This window comes from Hemiscyllium ocellatum, chromosome 8, assembly GCF_020745735.1.
Source record: "Hemiscyllium ocellatum isolate sHemOce1 chromosome 8, sHemOce1.pat.X.cur, whole genome shotgun sequence".
Taxonomy (NCBI): Eukaryota; Metazoa; Chordata; class Chondrichthyes; order Orectolobiformes; family Hemiscylliidae; genus Hemiscyllium; species Hemiscyllium ocellatum.
Genome location: NC_083408.1, coordinates 28,396,852 through 28,421,742, shown reverse-complemented (window position 1 = coordinate 28,421,742; position 24,891 = coordinate 28,396,852). Strand labels below are relative to the sequence as shown.

The window sequence follows — 24,891 nt, the reverse complement described above, 5'->3', positions numbered from 1 at the left end:
AAAGGAATAATTGTTAATTTAGCTGTGAGACCTCTTTGTGATGAGCGACCATAATATGATGGAATTTTCTTCATCAGGATGGAGAGTGAGGTAGTTGACTCTAAGAGTAGGATCCAGAATCTTAAGAGAAACTACGATAGTATGAGGCCTGCATTGGCTATGATTGATCAGGAAATGTTATTGGAAGGAATGACAGTGGACAAGTAATGGCAAATATTCAAAGAGCAAATAGGTGAACTACAAAAATTGTTTATTCTTATCTGGCACAAGAGTGCAAGGAGATCAGTGGTCAAACTATGGCGTATGAGGGACATTCGAAATAAATAATAAGGTGCAAAGAGCAGAGGATTGGAAGCAGTTTCGAAGTCAGCAAAGGAGGACCAAGGGATGGGGAAAATAGAGTATGAGAGTAAGCTTGTAGGGAGCATAAGGCCGAACCGTAATAGTTGGATAGGTATGTAAAAAGAACAAGATTGGTGAAAACTAATGTAGATCCTTACAGTCAGAAACAGGGAATTTATAATAGGAAAGAAAAATAGTTAATGAACTCATTTAAAATCATACCTCTGTTCTGTCTTCACCAATAAGAACAGGAATAACCTATTAGAAATGACTAAGAACATCGGGTTTAGTGAGAATTAGAAACCTCCCTCCTGATCTGCGTTTAAACTGAGATTGTTGCCTGCTCAGGTTCTGTTCCTCTCTCTCTTTCAAACCTGCCTTAATAATTTTTGCCTTCAAACCTGCTGTCATCACTCTCCATTTTTAAAACAAACCACTTATCATGCAAACTATCATACAATCTGCAAACCTGCTCTGCTCTTCTCTCCAATCTCTGAATGTGTTCTCTTCTTCCTCATCCATTCCCATAATTCCTGGAATTCCATGTTTGAATTGCTCTAGTCATATTGTTGGTCCCAGCAAAATATCTAAATAGTTTTTACCTAAATCCTGCATGACATTTGGTCTTCCTGCTTTTTAACCTGCCTGCAGTGTTTAGCGCAATTGATCTCCTCATTCGTTTTGATGCATCTTGACCATCATCCAACTGTGTGAGTAATGCATTCAGCCTGGTTCCATTCCCCTTCAATTGTAACCAGCGAATAAACGTCAGTGCTTGCCCTGCTTATTCTTGCGCTCATTCTCATTAGCCCCAATGTTCTGCAAGCATTTATCCTTGCTGCCTCCAGTTTCCTGTCAGCATTTTGTCTCCCAGCGACATCATCTGAAAATACATCAGCTTCTACATATACACTGACAACAGTCAGCTTTATATTGCTATCTCCTATTACTCATTCCTCTGTTTCTAAATTGTCAAAACTGATTGTCTCACACTCAGTTTTGTCTCTATTATGAATCCCATTTCCTTATAACTAACTAATCATCTCCATAATTGAGACTGTGCGCCAGACTATTTGCAACCAAAGTGTTGTATTTTGACCATCAGTTGGGCTTTCAAATACATATCTGCGTATTGTGAAGACCAGCAATTTTCACCTCCATAACATTGCCCAGTTGACCCATCAAATGCAGCTCCACTGTTCTGTTGGTTTGCTACTGTCAAAGTTGGCTATTCTAACACTAACATCATACCCTCTGTAAAATCTGCTGCCTGTGTGTAACTCAAAAATCTCCATCCATCCATCGCGCCATACTCTTAATGTACAGCTCCCTCTTAATTATCCAAAAACCTCCCTTTTAAAATTTTCATCTGTATTTTAAAATCCCTCCTTGGCTTGGCCTTTCATAGTTCATTAATTTCCTCCAGCCCTGAAACACCTCAAGATATCTTTACTCCTCTAATTTTGGCCTGTTGTGAGCATTCTCGATTTTACTGGCTCCTCCAGTGGTAACCATGCCTTCACTTGCATTGGGACTAAGCTCAGGGATTCCCTCCTTAAACCCCTTGGCCTCTTTATCTTGTTCTCCACCTTAGACTTCCTGATGAAGGGCTTATGCCCGAAACGTCGAATTTCCTATTCCTTGGATGCTGCCTAACCTGCTGTGTTTTAACCAGCAACGCATTTTCAACTTCTTAAAATGTATCTCTATCTGACTGAATGTCTCCTGACATACCTTTGTGTCAGAGATTTGTTTTATAATGCCTATGTGAGTTTTGGTTGTTTGGTTATGCTAAAGGCCCCTTCTGAATACAAGTAATTGCTAAAAAGACTTGAAGACCTAAATAAATGAGCTAAAAACAATGACTGCAGATGCTGGAAACCAGATTCTGGATCAATGGTGCTGGAAGAGCACAGCAGTTCAGGCTGCATCCAAAGTGCAGCAAAATCGATGTTTCGGGCAAAAGCCCTTCATCAGGAATAAAGGCAGTGAGCCTGAAGCGTGGAGAGATAAGCTAGGGGAGGGTGGGGGTGGGGAGAAAGTAGCATAGAGTACAATGGGTGAGTGGGGGAGGGGATGAAGGTGATAGGTCAGGGAGGAGAGGGTTGAGTGGATAGGTGGAAAAGGAGCTAGGCAGGTCGGAAAAGTCCGGACAAGTCATGGGGACAGTGCTGAGCTGGAAGTTTGGAACTAGGGTGAGGTGAGGGAAGGGGAAATGAGGAAACTGTTGAAATCCACATTGATGCCCTGGGGTCGAAGTGGGGCGGAAGATGAAGCGTTCTTCCTCCAGGCTTCAGGTGGTGAGGGAGCGACAATGAAGGAGGCCCAGGACCTCCATGTCCTCGGCAGAGTGGGAGGGTAAATTGAAATGTTGGGCCACGGGGCGGTGTGGTTGATTGGTGTGGGTGTCCCTGAGATGTTCCCTAAAGCGCTCAGCTAGGAGGCGCCCAGTCTCCCCAATGTAGACGAGACCGCATCGGGAGCAACAGATACAATAAATGATATTAGTGGATGTGCAAGTAAAACTTTGGATATGCAAGGCTCTTTTAGGGCCTTGGATAGAGGTGAGGGAGGAGGTGTGGGCACAGGTTTTACAGTTCCTGCGGTGGCAGGGGAAAGTGCCAGGATGGGAGGGTGGGTTGTAGGGGGGCGTGGACCTTACCAGGTAGTCACGGAGGGAACGGTCTTTGCGGAATGCGGAAAGGAGTGGGGAGGGAAATATATCCCTGGTGGTGGGTTCTGTTTGGAGGTGGTGGAAATTTCGGGGGATGATTTGGTTTATGTGAAGGTTTGTAGGGTGGAAGGTGAGCACCAGGGGCGTGTTCTGTCCTTGATACGGTTGGAGGGGTGGGGTCTGAGGGCAGAGGTGCGGGATGTGGACGAGATGCGTTGGAGGGCATCTTTGACCACATGGTAAGGGAAATTGCGGTCTCTGAAGAAGGAGGCCATCTAGTGTGTTCTATGGTGGAACTGGTCCTCCTGGGAGCAGATACAGCGGAGGCGGAGGAATTGGGAATACGGGATGGCATTTTTGCAAGAGGTAGGGTGGGAAGAGGTGTAATCCAGGTAGCTGTGGGAGTCGGTGGGTTTGTAAAAAACATCACCTTCATCCCCTCCCCCACTCACCCATTGTACTCTATGCTACTTTCTCCCCACACCCACCCTCCTCTAGCTTATCCCTCCACGCTTCAGGCACACTGCCTTTATTCCTGATTGAAGGGCTTTTGCCCGAAACGTCGATTTCGCTGCTCGTTGGATGCTGCCTGAACTGCTGTGCTCTTCCAGCACCACTGATCCAGAATTTGAAGATCTAAATGACTTGTCCTTGTATCTGTCTCTTCAAAACCTTTTTTCACAAATTCAACAAAGGTAGATTGTGCCTGTATGTACTCATGGATGTTCTCTTCTGTAGAACTTGTTTGGAAATTACACTTCATACATTTCAGAGAGTGTTAATGTCTTTTTAATGAAGTTTACTATTTAGTCTGACCATTGCTTTCAGGTCAGTCTTAACCCATGAATTCAGTGGGTTAAATTGATTTATACTTCTTCACTCAATGGATTGCGTTTGACTGTGAATGTCTTTGTTGCACAGTTATGATGGTCTTGATGTGCGCCTGAATTTTGACATTGCTGATCCAGAGAAGGAATTCCTTGTAAAAAGAAAGAAATATAGTGCACGAGCACTGAAGAAGCTGCTGAACCTAAAGAAGACTCCTACGGACAGCCATGTATGAAGTAAAGCAAAGAATGTGGTGAACTGGTTACACGCTTTTCATTTGGGGGTAGAGGGGAGGGAAAGAAACCATTTTCTGTTGTTCAAATTAACTATATTAGAGCAACAGACGCACTGCAGCTCTCAACAGTTTCAGTTTACTTTTTATAATAATGTAAAACGTGCTAACAATAATACTTGCTATAAATAAAGTAATTATAGTAGCAATGTAACTGTTTTAATAATTGAGGTGAGGGTTAGTGCAACTGTTTCAAATCCCTCCACATTGGCTAGAGAAATGTTAAACTGGGGGAAAATTGGACAGTTCGGATCTGTATCCGGTGGAATTTAGAAAAATGAGAGATTTCTTTTCTGAAACATTTGAGATCCTGAGGGATTTTGATTGGATGCTAAAAGGTTGTTTTTATAAAAGATACTAGAAATACTCTGAAATAAGGAGTTCCCCTTTAAGGTAGAGATGAGGAGAAATAATGTCACTCAGAGAATTGTGAATTTATGGAATTCTCTACCCCATTGATAGGGTTCTGGATGTTTCATCATTGAATATGTTTTCAGGCTGTTGTGGGCTGAGGTAAACCTTATAGAGGTTTACAAAATTATGAAGGGCATGGATAGGGTAAATAGGCAAAGTCTTTTCCCTGGGGTTGGGGAATCCAGAACTAGAGGGCATAGGTTTAGGGTGACAGGGGAAAGATATAAAAGAGACCTAAAGAGCAATTTTTTCATGGAGGGTAGTACAAGTATGGAATGAGCTGCCAGAGGAAGTGGTGGAGGCTGGTACAATTGCAACATTTAAGAGGCATTTGGATGGGTATATGAATAGGAAGGGTTTGGAAGGATATGAGCCAGGTGCTGCCAGGTGGGACTGGATTGGATTGGGACACCTGGTCGGCAGGGATGGGTTGGTCCGAAGGGTCTGTTTCCATGCTGTACATTTCTATGACTCTGAGTGATTTGCTGTCACTGTAAGACTTTTGTAAAGTCCCGGCTGCTGAGTGAGTTGAAGAGGAACATTGAGAAGAGGGGCATGTGTGACAGTGTGTGGTGGGGGGTAGAAGAGCAAATTACAATGTAAGAGGGGAGAGGCAAATCACTGAATTTTCTAATTGTAGGGATATGAAGAGCTTGGCTGAAACTTACATGAGTATATAAAACAATAACATTTTTACAAAATATTGTACTTTAAAATATATTTTTATGTTGATGACTAATATGAAAACTTTAGTAACGTTTTCAATGTTAGAATGCTGTCTTATTGCTGCTTACGTTATGCTAGCATCCGAGATATTGTTAACTTTTTTAAAAAGTAGATATTTTTCATGTTATATGGGCATCCATTGTAAGGCCAGCATTTATTGCCTTCCATAATTGCCCTTGAGTAAGTGGTGTTAAGTTAAAATAAGGTTACATGCTTAAATTATTAGACTTTGCAAATCATTTTCCAATTTGAAGTGACTTAATGTTTGGATTCCATACAGGCTATTCAGCAGGGCAGTCTGTTATCATAGAATCCTAGTGTGGAAACCGGCCATCTGGCCTGTTAAGTGCCTCGATGACATGATTTATTGTCCAAAGGATTTTCAAATCCTAATGTCTTTGACCACTAAATTTCAAGCCTGATAGTTTATCAACTTTCAAGAATCTTGAATACTTTAATATTTCATTCCTCACTCTTATGTATCACATTAATTGTTTAATACACCTCTTAGTTGTAATATCTGTTTTGACTCTTCTGTAAGAATAGACACAGTGAGGTTTCTTCTCAGATATTTGACAAAGTGGGCATTGGTGAGAGATCTGGGAATCAACACGAGGTGAGAAGTAGGGGCTTATCGATGTGATAGGCAAACAACCCTGTATTCCAAATGTGTATTGAGCAGTGAGATGAGATTCTCGTTAGAGAGTGGCAAGAGACCTTAGTGAAACTGTCATTGTATGTAATTTCCCATTCTCCAGCCTGCCAGATGGAAATTATCACCCACTAGTTTCTAACATGAAAATCAGAGCAACCACTTTCCAACTCCAGCTTTGCTGCTTGTTCCTGCAGACCTCCATGTTGGACAGCAGTCACTAATATCCCAATGGCAGCAATTGCATGCATCACCTATCCATGAACCTTGGCATCAAAAATGTATCAGATTCACCACACCCTTATGGCATGCCTTCAATCCACTTGAAAGACAGTTCTGCACTTCCATGCTGCTTTTTGGAGCACCTTTCCTTGGAATGTGCTGCAAGAACAATACAACAGTCTCATGTATTCAACCAGACCATAGCTCTGAGATCTTCACTTGCTCTCTTATCATCCTCTGGCTTTTGCACCTGCTTGGCTGCTTCTGGCCTTGCCTTTTTGCACTTTGACCCCTTCAGCTAGAGCTCTGGGCAGTCTATCATGTTTGCCAGCAGTAGTCAGTTTGCTGTATGGCACCATGTGGCATTAACATGTTCATTAGATCATAGTTAGAATACTCTGTGCAGTCTTGGAATCCACATTAAAAGATTGCACTGAATAGGATGCAGAGAGAGTTACCAGGATTTTGACTGGGCTAGGGAATTTTCATTACGAAGAGAATTGGATAGATTGGGGTTGTTTTCCTTTGAGAAGAGAAGAATGATATAATTGCAATTATGAGGGGCATAGGTAGGTTAGACAGAAAGAAACTTTTCCCCTTGGTGGAAGCATCAGTGACCAGAGCATAGGTATTAAGTAAGCGGCAGAAGGTTTAGTGGTAATATGAGGAAACACGTAAACAGTGGTGGGAATCCGGAAGTCACTACCTATCAGAGTAGTAGAAGCAGAAACACTCAATATTCAGGAAGTATTTAGATGTGTAGTTATGATGCCAAAGCATATAAGGCTATGGACCGTTTTTGGAAAATGGGATTAGAATCATCAGTTGCTTGTTTTGGCTGGCACAGACTTGATGTGCCTAAGGTCCTTTACCTGTACTGTGGGTCTCTGAGTCTATGACCTCTTTTAGGCCACCTCTTCATCTTCTGTTTTCCAAAGAAGTGTTTCAGTTTACTCAATCTTTTCTAAATGTCTCCTAATTTCTGATAACATCCTTGTGAATATTCTGTTTTCCCCAGTTTTAAAAAAATCCTTTTTGAAATACAGAGAGTGGAACTTCTGCCCAGTACTCTAGAGGGTAGAAATTGGGATGCATTAGGTCCAGTTCTAAGTCATGAAATGAGCACAGTTTAGCAGTGGGAGTCGTACTGTATGTAGCTACTGATGCCATCACCAAATCTGGGATTTTGTCAACAAAATGTCAGTGTTCACAATTTTGTTTTTTCTTAGGTCTCAAAAATGGGAGTGCTCCCTGACTGTCACAGAGATTGAGATATGTTTCTGCTACTCCCCCCCCCCAGCCATAAACAATCCAAATCTATCTCCTGACACTTAGTTAAGAATAGCTGGGAAAATAGCGAAGCAGCCCAAAGTCCTCATCTTTCACTTGGGCCTTGTGGAGACTTATTTCTGTCGGTCCCCAGGTCTCTTGTCTCAGCTTCACAACGAGGAGAATTATTTTCTGTTAGAGGATGGTGAGACTGTTATACTCTCGAAACCTTGGTAGAGGAAGACCATTTGAATGTTAAGAGGACTCATGTATGGGTGTAGGTTTGCTCTCTGAGCTGTAGGTTTGATATCCAGACATTCCATTACCTGACTAGGTAACATCATCAGTGGTGACCTCCGAGTGAAGCGAAGCTGTTGTCTCCTGCTTCCTTTTTATATGTTTGTCCTGGATGGGTTCATGGGGTTTGTGGTGATGTCATTTCCTGTTTATTTTCTGAGGGGTTGATAGATGGTATCTAGATCTATATGTTTGTTTATGCCATTGTGGTTGGAATGCCAGGCCTCTAGGAATTCTCTGGCATGTCTTTGTTTAGCCTATCCCAGGATAGATGTGTTGTCCCAGTTGAATTGGTGGGTTTTTTTCATCCTGTGTAGGGCTACAAGGGAGAGAGGGTCGTGTCTTTTTGTGGCCAGCTGGTGTTCATATATCCTGGTGGCTAACTTTCTTCCTGTTTGTCCTACATAGTGTTTGTGGCAGTCCTTGCATGGAATTTTGTAGATGATGTTGGTTTTGTCCATGGGTCTTTAAAAGACCCAGTACAACCCATGGCGACAACAGCTTCGCTTCACTTGGAGGTCGCCACTAATGATGTTATCTAGCCAGGTAATGAAATGTCTAGATATCAAACCTACAGCTCACTGAGCAAACCTACACCCTAAACCTCAACCTGAGCTACAAACCTTGCAGGGCTCATATACATCAGACATTTGATTAGTGCTATGATGCAGGGATAACAAGCCAGACCAGTCGGCCTGACTATCACTGGATTGGCAACACGGTGAAATCAAAACATTTAGTAACCCTCAATTACTCGGTTGTCCCTAGCCAGACTTTACACAATAATATATCTTGGAAACCAACTTTAACTTCAACACAAATTAACAATTTATTATTAAGAAGTAACTTTAGCAGAACACAGATAAAACTACAAGGCAATATAATTAATATCCACAATCTAAGCAGCAATCAATCATAAAACTGCCCCTACCCTCTGACCCCCAGTCAGCTTTCACACCAGTAGACAGACACAGTTGAGGGATAAATTTAAAAAATAAAATTAAAGAAACATAATTGGCCATTTCAATGATGAATACTAGGCCTTGTGAAATTCTTCAATGATGGGTTGTATTACAGGTACTTAGGACTGTATATCTTGCTTGAATTCTGAATTTACCAGTCAGTGCAAATAGCTTAAGCAGACCTCTGGAAACGTTTACTACTTTCTTACAGACTGGGGTTCTTTTCTCAGAACTTTCACCAAGTCAGTAACTGGAGAGTAACCAGATGGAGCAAAAACTAGTTTCATAAGAATCAGGAAAATACAGTTGCTTCTAAAATATAATTGCTCCTTTTAATGTACAAGGTTTGACTTTTATAATACTGTATGGATTAAAAAGTGTTGTGTGTCATGATCTTGAGTAAAATTACAGAGCATCATTCAACTTTTTCTTTTCAAATTTAAGGTAAGTGCTTCCGTGGTCTAGTTCTCACTTGATTGGGACTTAACGAGAAAACTGTCTCTCAGAGTGGGCATGCTCAAAAGAGGCCAAATGGTCTCCTTTAGTGCATGGAATTACATAACTTCATTAAAACAATCATTGGAGAAATGGTTTCCCTGTATGGCGCTCTGACTCATCCTGTTTATAATTTACAGGTACCTGTTATAGCAATCCTTGCCTCAGGGGGTGGAATTCGAGCAATGACCTCCCTTTGTGGTGCTTTGCACGGGCTGCAGCAGATACAAGTCCTGGACTGTATAACCTACATGATTGGAGTGTCAGGGTCAACTTGGTGAGTTGAGTTGAATCGATAATGTATTTCTGTTAAATATCTTGCATGATCTCGTGTACTTATCAAGGGTGATATTTCAGGAAATGAAACTATTTCCCATTTTTGTATACGTAAGCCCCAATATTGGTTGGTAGGCTACATGGAAGGGGATAGTCAGCCAGAGAACCCAGTACAGCCAGGAACATGAAGACTCTGTTGACCTTCATGACAGGACTACATATAATAATATTCCCTGCCTGACAGCCAACCTAGAACATAAGCAGGTCCCTTTTCATCCTCAAGAAAACCTGAAAAATAAACTTTACATGTACCTTCTGGGTCTACCTACAAGATATAATACCTAACAGCTTTTGCATCTTAGAAAGGTTGACACTGCCCCTCATTATTCTGCTCAGCCCCAATTAATTAGAGATCACAAACACAGATGGGACTGAGAACTGACAAGGATTTATTTAACAAACAGCGATATCACGGAAGAGATTTGACCCCACTGAAACAGTCGCGGACAGGCTGTTCAGAGGGAGCCACAGCTTCTTCCCAGAGAATACAGTGGAATTTTATACCCTTACAACAATGAAGTGTGAGTTATGAGACAATGGTGTGAGTTGTACAACAAAGAGAAATAAAGTTCATTCATTGAAAAGGTTCAAGTGTCCAGTATCTGACAATGAATTTCTTAATTGACTCAGGAGATTCCAGTCCTTGGCTGGAGTAGGCATTAGTGGGTTTCATCCTGGTATCAATGTGTTCGTATTGTTGAAGAGGCAAGCGAAGTATCTTTTGGTTGAAGGCTTGACTCCTAGTGGGAACAACTGTGCCTGAAGGACAGCAGACGTGCTGGGCTATTGTGGAGTGCGAGGCTCATTATCAGTTAACCTTAAGAAGTATATTCTCTTTGTCTGGGGCTGGATGAGTCATGTCCTGAGGTATATGTGATGTCTGGGGCAGTTGATTTGGACAATTTGAGGCATTGTGGGTAGGCTACGTGCAGACATTTTGTGCTGTCTGTTTTGCGGCCATGTCATAGGGAGGCCAGGACCCATATTTTCTCCCACAGTTAAACACAGCATGGATTAAACACCGAGTAGAATTGCCTGTATAATGTCTCAATTTCCCATGGGAGGTACAGCACAAATTAGATACAGAATGAAGCTCTTTTGCGGTATGACATCAAATACGAAGGGAAGGTACAGCAAGAATTACTCTGGAATCAATGTTTAGATTAGACTTACAGTGTGGAAACAGGCCCTTCGGCCCAACAAGTCCACACCGACCCGCCGAAGCGCAACCCACCCATACCCCTACATTTACCCCTTACCTAACACTATGGGCAATTTAGCCTGGCCAATTCACCTGACCCGCACATCTTTGGACTGTGGGAGGAAACCAGAGCACCCGGAGGAAACCCACGCAGACACAGGGAGAACGTGCAAACTCCACACAGTCAGTCGCCTGAGTCGGGAATTGAACCCGTGTCTCAGGCGCTGTGAGGCAGCAGTGCTAACCACTGTGCCACCGTGCCGCCCACAAACCTTGACACCGCACAGTTGACGAGACGAGCGCTGCACATGGTCAGTGTGGGGATTGAACCCACGACCTTGGCGTTATTAGCACCACGCTCTAACCAGCTGAGCTAACCGAGCGACGCGATGTTATGTTCTCCATCTCTATAAAAACTGATGATTTTTAAAAAGTTATTTGAATTTCCAGGTAATAACTGAAAGTGTGATGCTGCAAGATTCTATTGTAACAAAAGCTGTCATACTTTAATGACTTAATGCTATCTTTCAAATAACGTTTTATTCCCCCTGAACATAACTGAATAAAACAGAACTGGTCAAAGGTTGTTCTCAACTCCCAAGTCTTTACTTCTGTTATTTTCCTTTCTTGGCCTAAGAATATTCAATGTCAGAACTTCCTTCTACTGTGAGGAGTTTTCCCCAGAAGATCATGTTTTATTGTGGGCTGGGGAATCCTCTAGTTTAATTTTATGTCATTAAGAAAGCGCTCCAATTCTCATTCGCTTTTTGATTAGATTAGATTCCCTACAGTATGGAAACAGGCCCTTCGGCCCTACTAGTCCACACCGACCCTCCAAAGAGTAATGCACCCAGACCCATTTTCCCTTACCCTATATTTACCCCTGACTAATGTGTGAATTTTGTCATGCGTGAATCCCAACACGTTAGTGTGCAGGTACAGTACGTAATCAAAAGGCTAAATATAAAAACCAAGTGCTTTAGATGCCAGAGATCTGGAATACAAACAAAATACTGGAGACCCCAGCAGATCTGGCAGCATCTGTATCGAGACAAACTGTCCACAGATATTGCCAGACCAGCTGAATTTCTCTAGCATTTTGTATGTCATCAAGAAGATTAATGGGAGCTTCAGTTAGTCAGGACATTGTGTGACCACATCTCAAATACTGTGCACACTTTGGTTTCCTTATTTAAAGAAGGATGTAAATGTGTAGAGGCAGTTCAAAGGAGGGTTACCTAGAATGAGTGAGTGGGGAGGGAAGTGTATCCCTAGTGGTGGGATCTGTTTGTAGGTGGTGGAAATGGAGGAGAATGATGCGATGTATCATGAGGTAGGTGGAGTGGAAGGTGAGCACCAGGGGAGTTCTGTCCTTGTTGCGATTGGAGGGATCAAGGGCAGAGGTGAAGGAAGTGGTGGAGATGTGCTCGAGGACATTGTCGATCACGTGGGATGGGAAATTGTGGACTTTGAAGGAGAACATCTGGGATGTCTATGGTAGAATTGGTCATCCTGGGAGCAGATGCGGCATAGGAATTGGGAATAAAAGATGACATTTTTACAGGAGGCAGGGTGGGAGAGGTGTAGTCTAAGTAGCTGTGGGAATCGGTGGGTTTGTCATATGTTAGTCGGTCACCAGAGATGGAGAGGTCTAGGAAGAGGAGGGAGGTTCTGCGATGGATGGTCCAGGTGAATTTAAGGTCAGGGTGGAAGGTGTTGGTGAATTTGAACTGTTCAACATCCTTGTGGGAGCACGAAGTAGTGCCGACACAGTCATCGACGTAGCAGAGGAAAAGGTGGAGAATGGTGCCGGTGTAGCTGTGGAAGATGGACTGCTTCACATACCCGATGAAGAGGCAGGCATAACTGAGGTCTCCTCTACACTGGGCATTCAGGGCACCCAACTTGTGGATCATTTCAGAGAACATCTGAGACACCCGCATCAACCAACTCCACCGCCACGTAGCTGAACACTTTAACTCTCCCTCCCACTCCACCAAGGACATGCAGGTCCTGGGCCACCTCTATCACCAATCCCTAACCACCTGACTCTTGGAAGAAGAACACCTCATAGCAAAGATCATTCTGGATAGGAGCAAGAGTAAAGAGTTGTTGTTATGCGGGTCTTTAACTTTCTAAATTTTGACTGGAAATACTATAGTTGGGTATACTATACTATAGTAAAAAGTGAGGTCTGCAGACGCTGGAGATCAGAGCTGAAAATGTGTTGCTGGTTAAAGCACAGCAGGTTAGGCAGCATCCAAGGAACAGGAAATTCGACGTTTCGGGCCAGAGCCCTTCATCAGGATACTTTAGATGGGTCAGTTTTGTCCAATGTGTGCAGGATTGTTTCCTGACACAGTATGTAGACAAGCCAACAAGGGATGATACAAGGGTGGCACGGTGGTGGCTCAGTGGTTAGCACTGCTGCCTCACAGTACCAGGGTCCCAGGTTCAATTCCAGCCTTAGGTGACTCTCTGTCTGTGTGGAGTTTGCATATTATCTCCGTATCTGTGTGGGTTTCCTCCGGGTGCTCTGTTTCCTCTCACAGTCCAAAGATGTGCACATCAGGTGAATTGGCCATGCTAAATTGTCCATAATGTTAGGTGCATCAGTCAGAGGGAGATGGGTCTGGGTGGGTTACTCTTCGGAGAGTTGGTGTGGACTTGTTTGGCCAAAGGGCCTGTTTCCACACTGTAGGTAATCTAATCTAATACTACATTGGATTTGGTACTGGGTAATGAACCTGGCCCGATGTTAGATTTTTAGTTAGGTGAGCACTTTGATACTGACCACAGTTAGGTTTGTTTACTTTAATGATGGAAAGCAATGGGTATATTATGCAGGTCAAAAATTATTGCTGAGGGAAAGACAATTATGATGCGATTAGGCAAGATTTAGGATGCATAGGATGGGGAAGGAAACTGCAAGGGATGGGCACAATTGAAATGTGGAGTTTATTCAAGGAACAGCTACTGTGTGTCCTTGATAAGTATGTACTTGTCAGGCAGGCAGGAAATTGTCAAGCAAGAGAGCTGTGGTTTATGAAGAAGTTGAGTCTTTTGTCAAGAAGAAAAAGATGGTAGTTGGGGGCTGGGCCCGGAGAAGTTATTGGCAGATAGGATCAAGGGAAATCCTAAAATTTTCTGTAGGTGTATCAGGAATGAAAGAATGACTATAGTAAGATTTAGGGCCAATCAAGGGCAATAATGGGAAGTTGTGCGTAGAGTCCGAAGAGATGGAGAAGCGCTAAATAAATATTTGTCTTTCTCCATTGTGAATACTGACATGTTGTCGATGAGAATAGATTAGATGGGATTGAGGTTCATGAGGAGGTGTTAGCAATTCTGGAAAGTGCGAAAATAGATAAATCCCCTGGGCCGGCTGGAATTTATCCTAGGATTCTCTGGGAAGCCAGGGAGGAGATTGCAGAGCCTTTGACTTTGATCTTTGTCATCATTCTCTACAGGAATTGTGTCAGAAGACTGGAGCATAGCAAATGCTATCCCCTTGTTCAACAAGGAGTAGAGACAACCCTGGTAATTATAGACCAGTGAGCCTTAATTTGGTTGTGGGTAAAGTGTTGGAAAATGTTATGAGACAGGATTTATTATCCTCTAGAGAGGAATAATTTGATTCGGGATAGTCAACATGGCTTTGTGAGGGGTTGTGCAGCCATTCATGAACATCCCCACTTCTGACCTTGCGATGTAAGGAAGATCTTTTAAAAATCAGCTGAAAACAGTGTGGAAAATAGAATTCAAGAGGAATATGGAGCAGTGATCACAATAGAAACCAGCAGCATATTGGGTCTCAACACACTCCCAATGCTGGGATTCAGGTAAACCAGTAATCTCAATAAGTTTTGATAATTATCACAATTAGTCACCCACAATAACCCTTTAATGATTATCACCTTTGTCATGCCTTCTAATACATCAACCAGAAAAGCTTGTAAAACAAATGTAACTTCTCCCAGGTGTATGTCTACGCTGTATCAGGATGCCAATTGGTCTCTCAAGGATTTGAAAGTTCACATTGAGAAACTTAAGGAACAAGTGACTAAAAGCAAGACCAGTGCCCTGTCCAAGGATCGCTTGGGGTATTACATCAATGCTTTGGTAGAGAAAAGTCGTTCAGGGCACAATGTATCAATTACAGACCTGTGGGGACTCATCATTGAATCATTTCTCTCTGGACAGGTACGGCCTTTGATAACATTCTCTGTATTATTTCCACTCTCTATATTACTGCTCCACACCACTACCGCCCCCCCACCCCCTCCCCCCCGCAACTCTCTCCCACCCTGAAAAAAAACCCATTTACATAAAGCATGATCGATGTACCTACAACACATGGACTGCAGCAGTACCTTCATAAGGGCAATGAGTGACTAATGTTACCCTTTCCTGTAATGCCTCTGTTGTGGAAATTAAATCGACTTGACTCAACTATTAACAAGAGCAAAGAAAGGAGCTTTATTGTTACCTCTGCAGAAGTGACTCCAGTACACAAATGCTAGATGCCTTCATGTAAAGGAGTGCCTTAACATGGTACAGACACTTGCTTTATTCTGTTTCTTATCATGCTGTCAATGGCGAATCCCCTAGTCTTAGACATAACAGTTCTTTAGCTTTTGCTGAGTTCAACGATTGCAAGGTTGAGTTGAATGTTTACAGAATTCAAACAGAGATAAACTGACTACAGGCCTTCATCAGAGTATTGTTTAACTTCTACAGCATTAAGTTAAAGAAAAGCATTCGCTTTCAAATTTCACAGTAAATGGATAATTAATTTCACAGTAAATGGATAATTTTCCATTACAGCCTCCATCCCAAATTTACAACTCCATTAAGCTACCAGTTTTTCCACATGTGATCATTCTGGTGTGGTATGGTGTTGATCCACTCAACAACAGATCTTCTAATTTCTGTACGCCCTCCAATCCTACTGGTTTGACTTCAATGAGCAATGTAACTAAGGAGAGAACAAATGAGGTGAATCCTGTTGTCTTCCTATGAACCTTGATATGTAAACAGCCATTGGCCAGAGCTTGTCACCCTGAAGTCATTCTGTACAATGTGAAAATGCATTGCCTCAGTTTAGATTGTGCTTGAAATTAAGCTGTTAGAATGTCAAAACCAACACTTCCATTTCCAGTTTGCACTCAATGATGCAGTGACAGAGAAGAGGCACATCTTTATAACATTTTCACAGAGGTATCCAGCAGATCATTTGGGAACCCTGGCTAATAATCAGATGTCTGTCTTTTTGTGACAACTAAAGAGTCATAGAGATGTACAGCATGGAAACAGACCGTTCGGTCCAACCTGTCCATGCCGACCAGATATCCCAACTCAATCTAGTCCCACCTGCCAGCACCTGACCCATATCCCTCCAAACCCTTCATATTCATATACCCATCCAAATGCTTCTTAAATGTCCTCTGACTGTGTGGAGTTTGCACGTTCTCCCCGTGTCTGCGTGGGTTTCCTCTGGGTGCTCCGGTTTCCTCCCACAGTCCAAAGATGTGCGGGTCAGGTGAATTGGCCATGCTAAATTGCCCGTAGTGTTAGGTAAGGGGTAAATGTAGGGTATGGGTGGGTTGCGCTTCAGCGGGTCGGTATGGACTTGTTGGGCTGAAGGGCCTGTTTCCACACTGTAAGTAATCTAATCTTAAATGTTCACCACATCCTCTGGCAGCTCATTCCACACACGTACCACCCTCTGTGTGAAAAAGTTGCCCCTTAGGTCTCTTTATATCTTTCCCCTCTCACCCTAAATCTATGCCCTCTAGTTCTGGACTCCCCAATCCCAGGGAAAAGACTTTGTCTATTTATCATATCCATGCCCCTCATAATTTTGTAAATCTCTATAAGGTCACCCCTCAACCTCTGACGCTCCAGGGAAAACAGCCCCAGCCTATTCAGCCTCTCCCTATACCTCAAATCCTCCAACTCTGGCAACATCCTTGTAAATCTTTTTAGATTACTTACAGTGTGGAAACAGACCATTCCGCCCAACAAGTCCACACCGACCTGCCGAAGCGTAACCCACCCAGACCCATTCCCCTATATTTACCCCTTCACCTAACACTACAGGCAATTTAGCATGGCCAATTCACCTAGCCGGCACATTTTTGGATTGTGGGAGGAAACTGGAGCACCCGGAGGAAACCCACGCAAACACGGAGCGAATGTGCAAACTCCACAAAGAGAGTCGCCTGAGGCAGGAATTGAACCTGGGTCTCTGGCGCTATGAGGCAGCAGTGCTAACCACTGTGCCACCATGACGCCCACTTTTCTGAATCCTTTGAAGTTTCACAACATCTTTTCGATAGGAAGGAGACCAGAATTGCACACAATATTCCAACAGTGGCCTAACCAATGTCCTGTACAGACGCAAGATGACCTCCCAACTCCTGTACTCAATACTCTGACCAATAAAGGAAAGCATACCAAATGCCTCCACTATCCTATCTACCTGCGACTCCACTTTCAAGGAGGTATGAACCTACGCTCCAAGGTCTCTTTGTTCAGCAAAATTCCGGAGGACTTTACCATTAAGTGTATAAGTCCTGTTAAAATTTGCTTTCCCAAAATGCAGCACCTCACATTTATCTGAATTAATCTCCATCTGCCACTTCTCAGCCCATTGGCCCATGTGGTCCAGATCTTGTTGTAATCTGAGGTAACCCTCTTCGCTGTCCACTGCACCTCCAATTTTGGTGTCATCTGCAAACTTACTAACTGTACCTCTTATGCTCGCATCCAAATCATTTATGTAAATGACAAAAAGTAGAGGACTCAGCACCGATCCTTGTGGCACTCCACTGGTCACAGGCCTCCAGTCTGAAAAACAATCTTCCACCACCACCCTCTGTCTTCTACCTTTGAGCCAGTTCTGTATCCAAATGGCTAGTTCTCCCTGTATTCCATTGAGATCTAATCCTGCGAATCAGTCTTCCATGGGGAACCTTGTCGAACACCTTACTGAAGTCCATATAGGTCACATCTACTGCTCTGCCCTCATCAATCTTCTTTGTTACTTCTTCAAAAAAACTCAATCAAGTTTGAGAGACATGATTTCCCACGCACAAAGCCATGTTGACTATCCCGAATCAGTCCTTGCCATTCCAAATACATGTACATCCTGGCAGCATCTGTAAGGAGAGAGAAGAGCTGACGTTTCACGTCTAACTGACCCTTTGACTCGAAACGTCAGCTCTTTTCTCTCCTTACAGATACTGCCAGACCTGCTGAGATTTTCCAGCATTTTCTCTTTTGGTTTCAGATTCCAGCATCCGCAGTAATTTACTTTTATACATGTACGTCCTGTCCCTCAGGATTCCCTCCAACAACTTGCCCACCACTGAGGTCAGGCTCACCGGTCTATAGTTCCCTGGCTTGTCTTTACTGCCATTTGTTTTTGTAAATATATTTAATAGCAATTTTTTTTTACTTTAATTATTGAAAAAATCACAAATATCAGAATAATAAAAAGAAAAAACACAAATTACAATACAACTACTATCTATAACTATTAACCTACTCTATAATACAAAGCAAAACCTAACACTATGCAAAGCAACACCAAAAAAACCACAAAATACAGAACAGCTATCCTGACGCAAGGCCCCCAAACACAGGAACAGGAGCATTGTATACATACCTGTATAACTCGGGAGACCCTCTCCAGGGCTTGACAAATCTAATCATCCTGGTTAAACAAACGCTCTAGTTAAGATAACTGATAAACCTATATCCAAACAACTCAAGTAGGGCTGCCATGTCTTATAAAAATTGTCTGTTGTGAAAAAGTCCAAGGGAATGCGGTCCATAATTAATTTCTGCCATCCCAGCAAGCCTGGTGAGTTCTCAGACACCCAATTCATCAGAATATTCTTCCATGCACAGTATGCAAGAATATTAAATAGTTTCTTCCCCTGCCCATCTAAAGATGGTAAATTCAGTAGACCTAAGAGGAGAGAGAAAAAGGTAAAAACAATGAGTGGAGATGCTGGAAACCAGATTCCGGATTAGTGGTGCTGGAAGAGCACAGCAGTTCCGGCAGCATCCGAGGAGCTGCTTCTTCGATGCTGCCTGAACTGCTGTGCTCTTCCAGCACCACTAATCCAGTAAGAGGAGAAATATCAGGTCTACTTTGACTTCAGTCCTCAATACCCTCCCTATCTCTCCCGCCACCGCGCTCCAATAAACACTGAGCCTGCAGCACAACCAGAAGCAATGGGTAAGAGTACTTACACTTATTTTACATTTGGTGCACACTGAAGATGCCCCTTTTTTAAACTTCGCCGGACGGTCTGGGGCCAGATGAGCCCTGTGCAGAACTTTTAACTGCGTAGCGCATGTCCTGTTACAGATTGAGATCTTTTGAGCATTCTCCCATATGTTCTCCCATGTTTCAGTAGAGATCTCCACTCCCAGCTCTTGCTCCCAGACCTCACATAACCGGTTAATACCTTGCCAGGCCCTGCCACCCAGCAGGTGATAGAGAGCACGAACCGAAAGGGCGCTTGTGGAGCATAGCAACAACCTCCCTGTATCGGGCTTATAGGGCTTAGTGAGAAGCGTAGTCGTCTTCTGAATGAAATCCCTAACCTGAAAAAAACGAAAAAGGTCTCTGCTGGGCAACCCGTATTTGCGGCTCAGTTGCTCAAAAGACATTATAACCTCTCCCTTAAACAAGTCTCCCAAACTAGAAACTCCTCTCGCTGCCCATAGTTTGAACCCTGGTATGCCAATTATTGGTGTAAGTGGTGAAGTCTTGGATAAACAACCCTCACTCTGACGCATCGCCCTCCATGCCTTGATTGTACTAATGACAGTGGGGTTCCAGCAGTGGTCCATAACTGTCCTCATCTTATCCATGAACAATAGGTTAATAAGAGGGTACTTTGCCCGGGAGGCCTTAATATCCAGCCATATTGAGTTTGAATTGTTACCTACCCAATCGTAGACAAAGGACATCAGGAAACTCAATTGATACCTCCTGATGTTTGGAAAATCAACTCCTCACCTTCTTGAGGCAACTGCAATTTAGTAAGTTTGATGAGGGGCTGCTGAAGATGCCAGACAAAGGAACCAAACCACCCCATAAGCTTCCGCAGCGTTGACCTGGGAAACATTATAGGGAGCATATGCGTGGGATAAAGCAAACGAGGAAGAACGTTCACCTTAATGAGAGATATTCGGCCCAGCCATGAAATTGGAAGAACCTCCCATCTCTGGAGATCTTGCCTAATATTGTCGAGCAAGTGAGCAAAGTTAGTCCAAAATAATAGATCAAACTTGGGGGTAATAAAAATGCCTAGGTACCAGAACCCTGCCCATGGCCACTTAAAAGGGAACTTAGAGCCACCTTCACCTTCTGGCACATCCTTAAGGTTCTCCAAAGGCATTGCCTCCGACTTTGCAAAGTTAATCTTATATCCTGAAATAGCCCCAAATGAATTGATACATTCTATCAAATGGGGTATGGAGGTGATCAGGTTCAATTAAAAACAGAAGGACATCATCTACGTGCAGTGTAATCTTGTGTGCCCTCGATCCCACGTCTGGAGCAGTAATGTGGACGCTCTGACGAATAGCCTCTGCTAGCGGCTCTATCACCAGTGTGAACAACAACGGTGAGAGGGGGCAGCCTTGCTGACTACCCCTACCAATCGTAAAATTTCCAGACTTCACCCTATTGGTGATGACCGCGGCCAGAGGGTGGCGATATAAAACCTCCACCCACCTAGCAAAGACTCCACCCAAGCCAAACTGTTCTAAGACGTAAAAAAGATCCGGCCATTTCACCCAGTCAAATGGGTCAAATCACCAACCTCTAAATTGATCGTTGCTGACAAACTTGGACCACATTCAGCAACCTTCTAATATTATTAAAGGACCTATGGCCCCTTATAAAGCCTGTCTGATCCTCTTTAGTAATATGGGGCAACACCCTTTCCAATCTTGGACAGAATCTTGAAGTGTGAATTTAATTTAATAGAGAGATGGGCCTGTATAAGGCACAATCCTCAGGAACCTTTCCCTTCTTAAGAATTAAGGAAATATTAGCTTCTCCCAAAGATGGTGGAAGGTATTCATGCATATAGGAGTAATTGTACATCTCCAACATCGGCCCTGACAGAATCCCTATAAACTCCTTATAAAACTCACCCAGAAAACAAATTTGGCCAGGCGCTTTCCCACTCTGAAGTTGCCTAGCTGCCTCTTGTATTTCCTGAACTGTCAAGGGGGCCTGTTCCAAGGTTACGCCTGGGAAGTCCAGGTTCTTAAAAAAAGGTCTCCATTTTAGCACTCCTGTCTTTGCACCCTTAAGACCGATACAATTCAGAGTAAAAGCTCTGAAAAGTCTCATTAATCTTTTTAGCATCGCATGTAAGTACCCCGGCGTTGTCTCTGATTGCAGTAATGGATTGGGGAGCAGCCTTTTCCTAGTCAGGTACGCTAAATACTTCCCTGGCCTATCCCCATATTCGAACACCCTCTGTCTAGCAAAAGCAAGTTCTTTCTTTGCATTTTGTGTCAGTATTGAATTCAGGCAGCCCGAAGGGCCGTGATCAACTATAGCTTAGTCACCAAAGGCCACGCAAAATGTGCTGCCTCCGCAGCTTTCAACCGCGTCTCAAGTAGACACTGCTGTTCCTCTTCCTGTTGTTTCTGGCTAGCCGAATAGGAAATAGCTAATCCCCTAGCAAAGGCCTTAGCAGTCTCCCACAGCATGGACTGACTACTAGCTGTGTCTGAGTTGATAGTCAAAAATTCCTGAAACTCCTTCAAAAAGTATTCCACAAATTTGGAATCCTTAAGGAGAAAAGGGTCTAAACGCCTGTGCCACAAACCTAACCCTTCACTCTTGGCCTTGACCTCCAAATATACCGCCGTGTGATCAGAAATAGCTATATTCCCAATTTTACAACTCCTAATCAAATCCAGAAGGGCCGAGGGAGCCAGAAAGAGGTCAATCCTCATGTGACGTTTATGTGGGTTTGGAAAAAAGGTGAAGTCCCTACCAGTAGGGTGAAGACCTCTCCAAATATCCACCAGCCCCAACTCCTCACATAAGTCAACCACCTGCTTGGCTTGCGAAAAAATTGTTGGGGACCCACAAGGCATCCTGCCCACTGTCGGATCCAAAAGACAATTAAAATCCCCCCCCCCCCCACCCCCCTATAACAATGTGCCATGTTCCAAAAGCACTCAACTTAGAGACAGCACTAATCAAACATTTGAGGGGATGCACCGGAGGACAGTAGACATTTAAAATGTCGTATACCTTCCCACGTATCAGGACTTTAAATATCACAAACTGTCCCTGCTCATCTTTCACCTGCTCTAATAATGTGAACAGAAGATTTTTCTGGACAAGTACTGCCGCTCCCCTACTTTTAGTAGTAAAGGATGAAAAGAATACCCGGTCATAACTCCCCTGTTGTAATTTCAGGTGTTCCCCATCATCAAGATGGGTTTCCTGCAACAAAGCGATATTAACCCTTTCCCTCTTAAGGCTAGAAAGCACTTTTTTTTCCTTTTAATAGGGGAATGACTTCCCTTAATGTTCCAGGTGCTCCATTTAATAAGACACTTAGCCATAACCCCTTTCAGACACCCTTGAACCCCTTGGAGGGAGAACCGTGCTTACAAAGCGCCGAGCATAAATAAATAAAGACTCATAGAATCGAAAAACTATATCTACAAAAATTACTCTATCTAACTATAAACAACTATTACTACCAAAAAACTACAAAGAAAACCAAATATAGAACCTTGAATGGAAGACTCTTCCCCCTGCCCATAGGGGGCACTCACCCCACCCATCCCCTCCTTCACAGCTCCTTCAAACCTGGACTGCGCCCCAGCCTTAGGCCAGAAAAAAAAACAAGGAGATGATCCTTAAATCAACAGAAAAAAAGACAAAATCAGGATGAGCACTCCACTCATCCCTGGCTTCATGACACCCCTACTTGTGACTAAAAGAGAAGCAGAACAAACAAACAAAAAGGAGAGAGACAACAAAGAACATCCACAAAATTTCCCATCAGAACATTATTTATTAAAAAAGGAACAACTTATTCCAAAGTCTTTTCACCCCCTTTCCAAAAAGAAAATTATTAGGGAGAAAGAAAGGAATTTAAAACAAAAGGAAGGGAAAACATGGGGAAAATTAGAAAATACAACAAACATTAACCATATTCTTCAGGCTAATCCGTCTATTTTAAAGCGTCCACAAAGATTTTAGCCTTATCCACCAAGTCAAGTGTATAAACTGAGTCCTCGTGGCTGAAACGAAGCACTGCGGGGTATCTTATGAAGTACTGGATACCCACGTTCCTCAGTCTCTTTTTAACTTCATCGAAGGACTTCCTCTTTCAGATTTCAGCTGCTGAAAAATCCTGGAAAAACATGATTTTTGACTCCTTGTACAGCAGCGCCTGCGGATCTTTTCCCAGGGACCTGGAAGCTTCTGTGAATTTTTGCTTGTCCTTATATGAGTGGAAGTGCACCACGACCGGGCAGGGACGCTGCACCGGCCCTGACCTGTGCACTGTAACCCGATATGCCCTTTCAATCTGAAGCCTGCTGGACTCCATATGAAGGCCCAAAAACTTCGGCAGCCAGTTTTCAGAGAAGCTTCTCGCCTTCCTCACCTTCAGGGAGCCCGACGATTCGGAGATTTATCCTCCAACCTCGATTTTCGAGGTCGTCAATATGGTTTTGCAAGGCCCGCACCTCTCGCTCCAGCACCTGGATCCGACTGGATGAGGACTCCATTGCAGCTTCCGAGGCCTTAGTTCGACCCTCTACCTCCTCCAGCCTCTTCCTGAGGCCCTGGATTTCCTGCTCATGCTTCTGCAGCCTGGATGTGATAGGTTGGACCTGGGCACGAATCTCCCTATGGATCTCCTCAATCACAGCCATAACTTTCAAGGTAAGTCTCTCCATCACCGCAGCCAATTCCTGTGAATCTGTCAGTTCCCCGGGCAGTTCAGGAGAGGCTGCTGCTGCTGCTGTCTCTGACATGATAGGTGCTGTAGGGGAGTGTCCTCCCTGCTGCTGTTTGCTTGCTCCTTTTCCCTTTGGCATCCTTCCCACTCCCAAATATTAACCAATATGTGTTCTGTAAGGTTTTAAACTAATATTTCCACCACATAAGTTGGCCAGGGATGGCAAAAGAAACACTGGTATGCCATGGCTGTTAGGCAGAGCTGTCCACAGCAGTTCTACAGAATCGCCGCCATCTTGCCGAGTCCCCTTTTACTGCCCTTCTTAAACAGTGGCACCACGTTTGCCAACCTCCAGTCTTCCAGCACCTCACCTGTGACTATTGATGATACAAATATCTCAGCAAGAGACCCAGCAGTCACTTCTTTAGCTTCCCACAGTGTTCTCGGGTACACCTGATCAGGGCCTGGGGATTTATCCACCTTTAACCGTTTCAAGACATCCAGCACTTCCTCCTCTGTAATCTGGACATTTTGCAAGATGTCACCATCTATTTCCCTACAGTCTATATCTTCCATATCCTTTTCCACAGTAAATACTGATGCAAAATATCCTTTACTGAAATTAAACATCAAATAAGAGAGTGACTTGACTATCATACCAGACACCAGGATGCAGCTGATGAGAGGCCGGTCTTATTGTGCTTATGTAAACATAACCAATAAATGTTAGTACATGGGTATTCTTTGGGAAATGTTCGTTTGTAGCCAGCATTTCTGAATGAATTGGAATTTCTTGCAGTTGATTTGCTGGTGGATTACCCATCACACTTGCCATCTTGAGGACTGGATTAATTAATGTGATATAAACAAGGGGCACCAGTCCCAGTTAATAATTTATTATTCACAGCTTGTGAGCGTCACTGGCTAGGCTAGGATGTAGTAGGCATCCCTAATTCCCCAGATGGCAATTAAGAATCAACTGCATTGCAATGGGTCTGGAGTCATGTGTAGGCCAGACCAGGTAAGGATGACCATCTCCCGCCTGAAAGGACATTTGTGAGTTGGATAGAGTTTTCTGACAATTGACTGTGGTCTGTTGGTCATTATTAGAACCGTAATTCCAGATTTTTATTGAATTCAAATTTCAGCATCTGTCTCAGTGGATTGTAACCCAGGTCAAGCATTGCCTGGGTCTCTAGATTAATAG

The 24,891-nt window shown here is 43.4% G+C and overlaps 1 protein-coding gene and 1 non-coding gene across 2 annotated transcripts in view; one reads left to right on the top strand and one right to left on the bottom strand.

The window, feature by feature from the left end:
* LOC132818040 (cytosolic phospholipase A2 zeta-like) overlaps positions 1 to 24,891 on the top strand; it is a gene marked incomplete at its 5' end in the record, with an annotated part of 104,665 nt that overhangs the window by 44,581 nt on the left and 35,193 nt on the right. Inside the window, 3 exons of the mRNA XM_060828647.1 lie at positions 3,938 to 4,073; positions 9,314 to 9,450; positions 14,691 to 14,913. Of these exons, the coding sequence (XP_060684630.1) occupies positions 3,938 to 4,073; positions 9,314 to 9,450; positions 14,691 to 14,913 (496 nt within the window). The remainder of the gene's footprint in view (positions 1 to 3,937; positions 4,074 to 9,313; positions 9,451 to 14,690; positions 14,914 to 24,891) is intronic.
* On the bottom strand, positions 11,020 to 11,093 carry trnai-aau (transfer RNA isoleucine (anticodon AAU)). Its single transcript has one exon. It is a non-coding gene; the product is annotated as a tRNA-Ile (tRNA).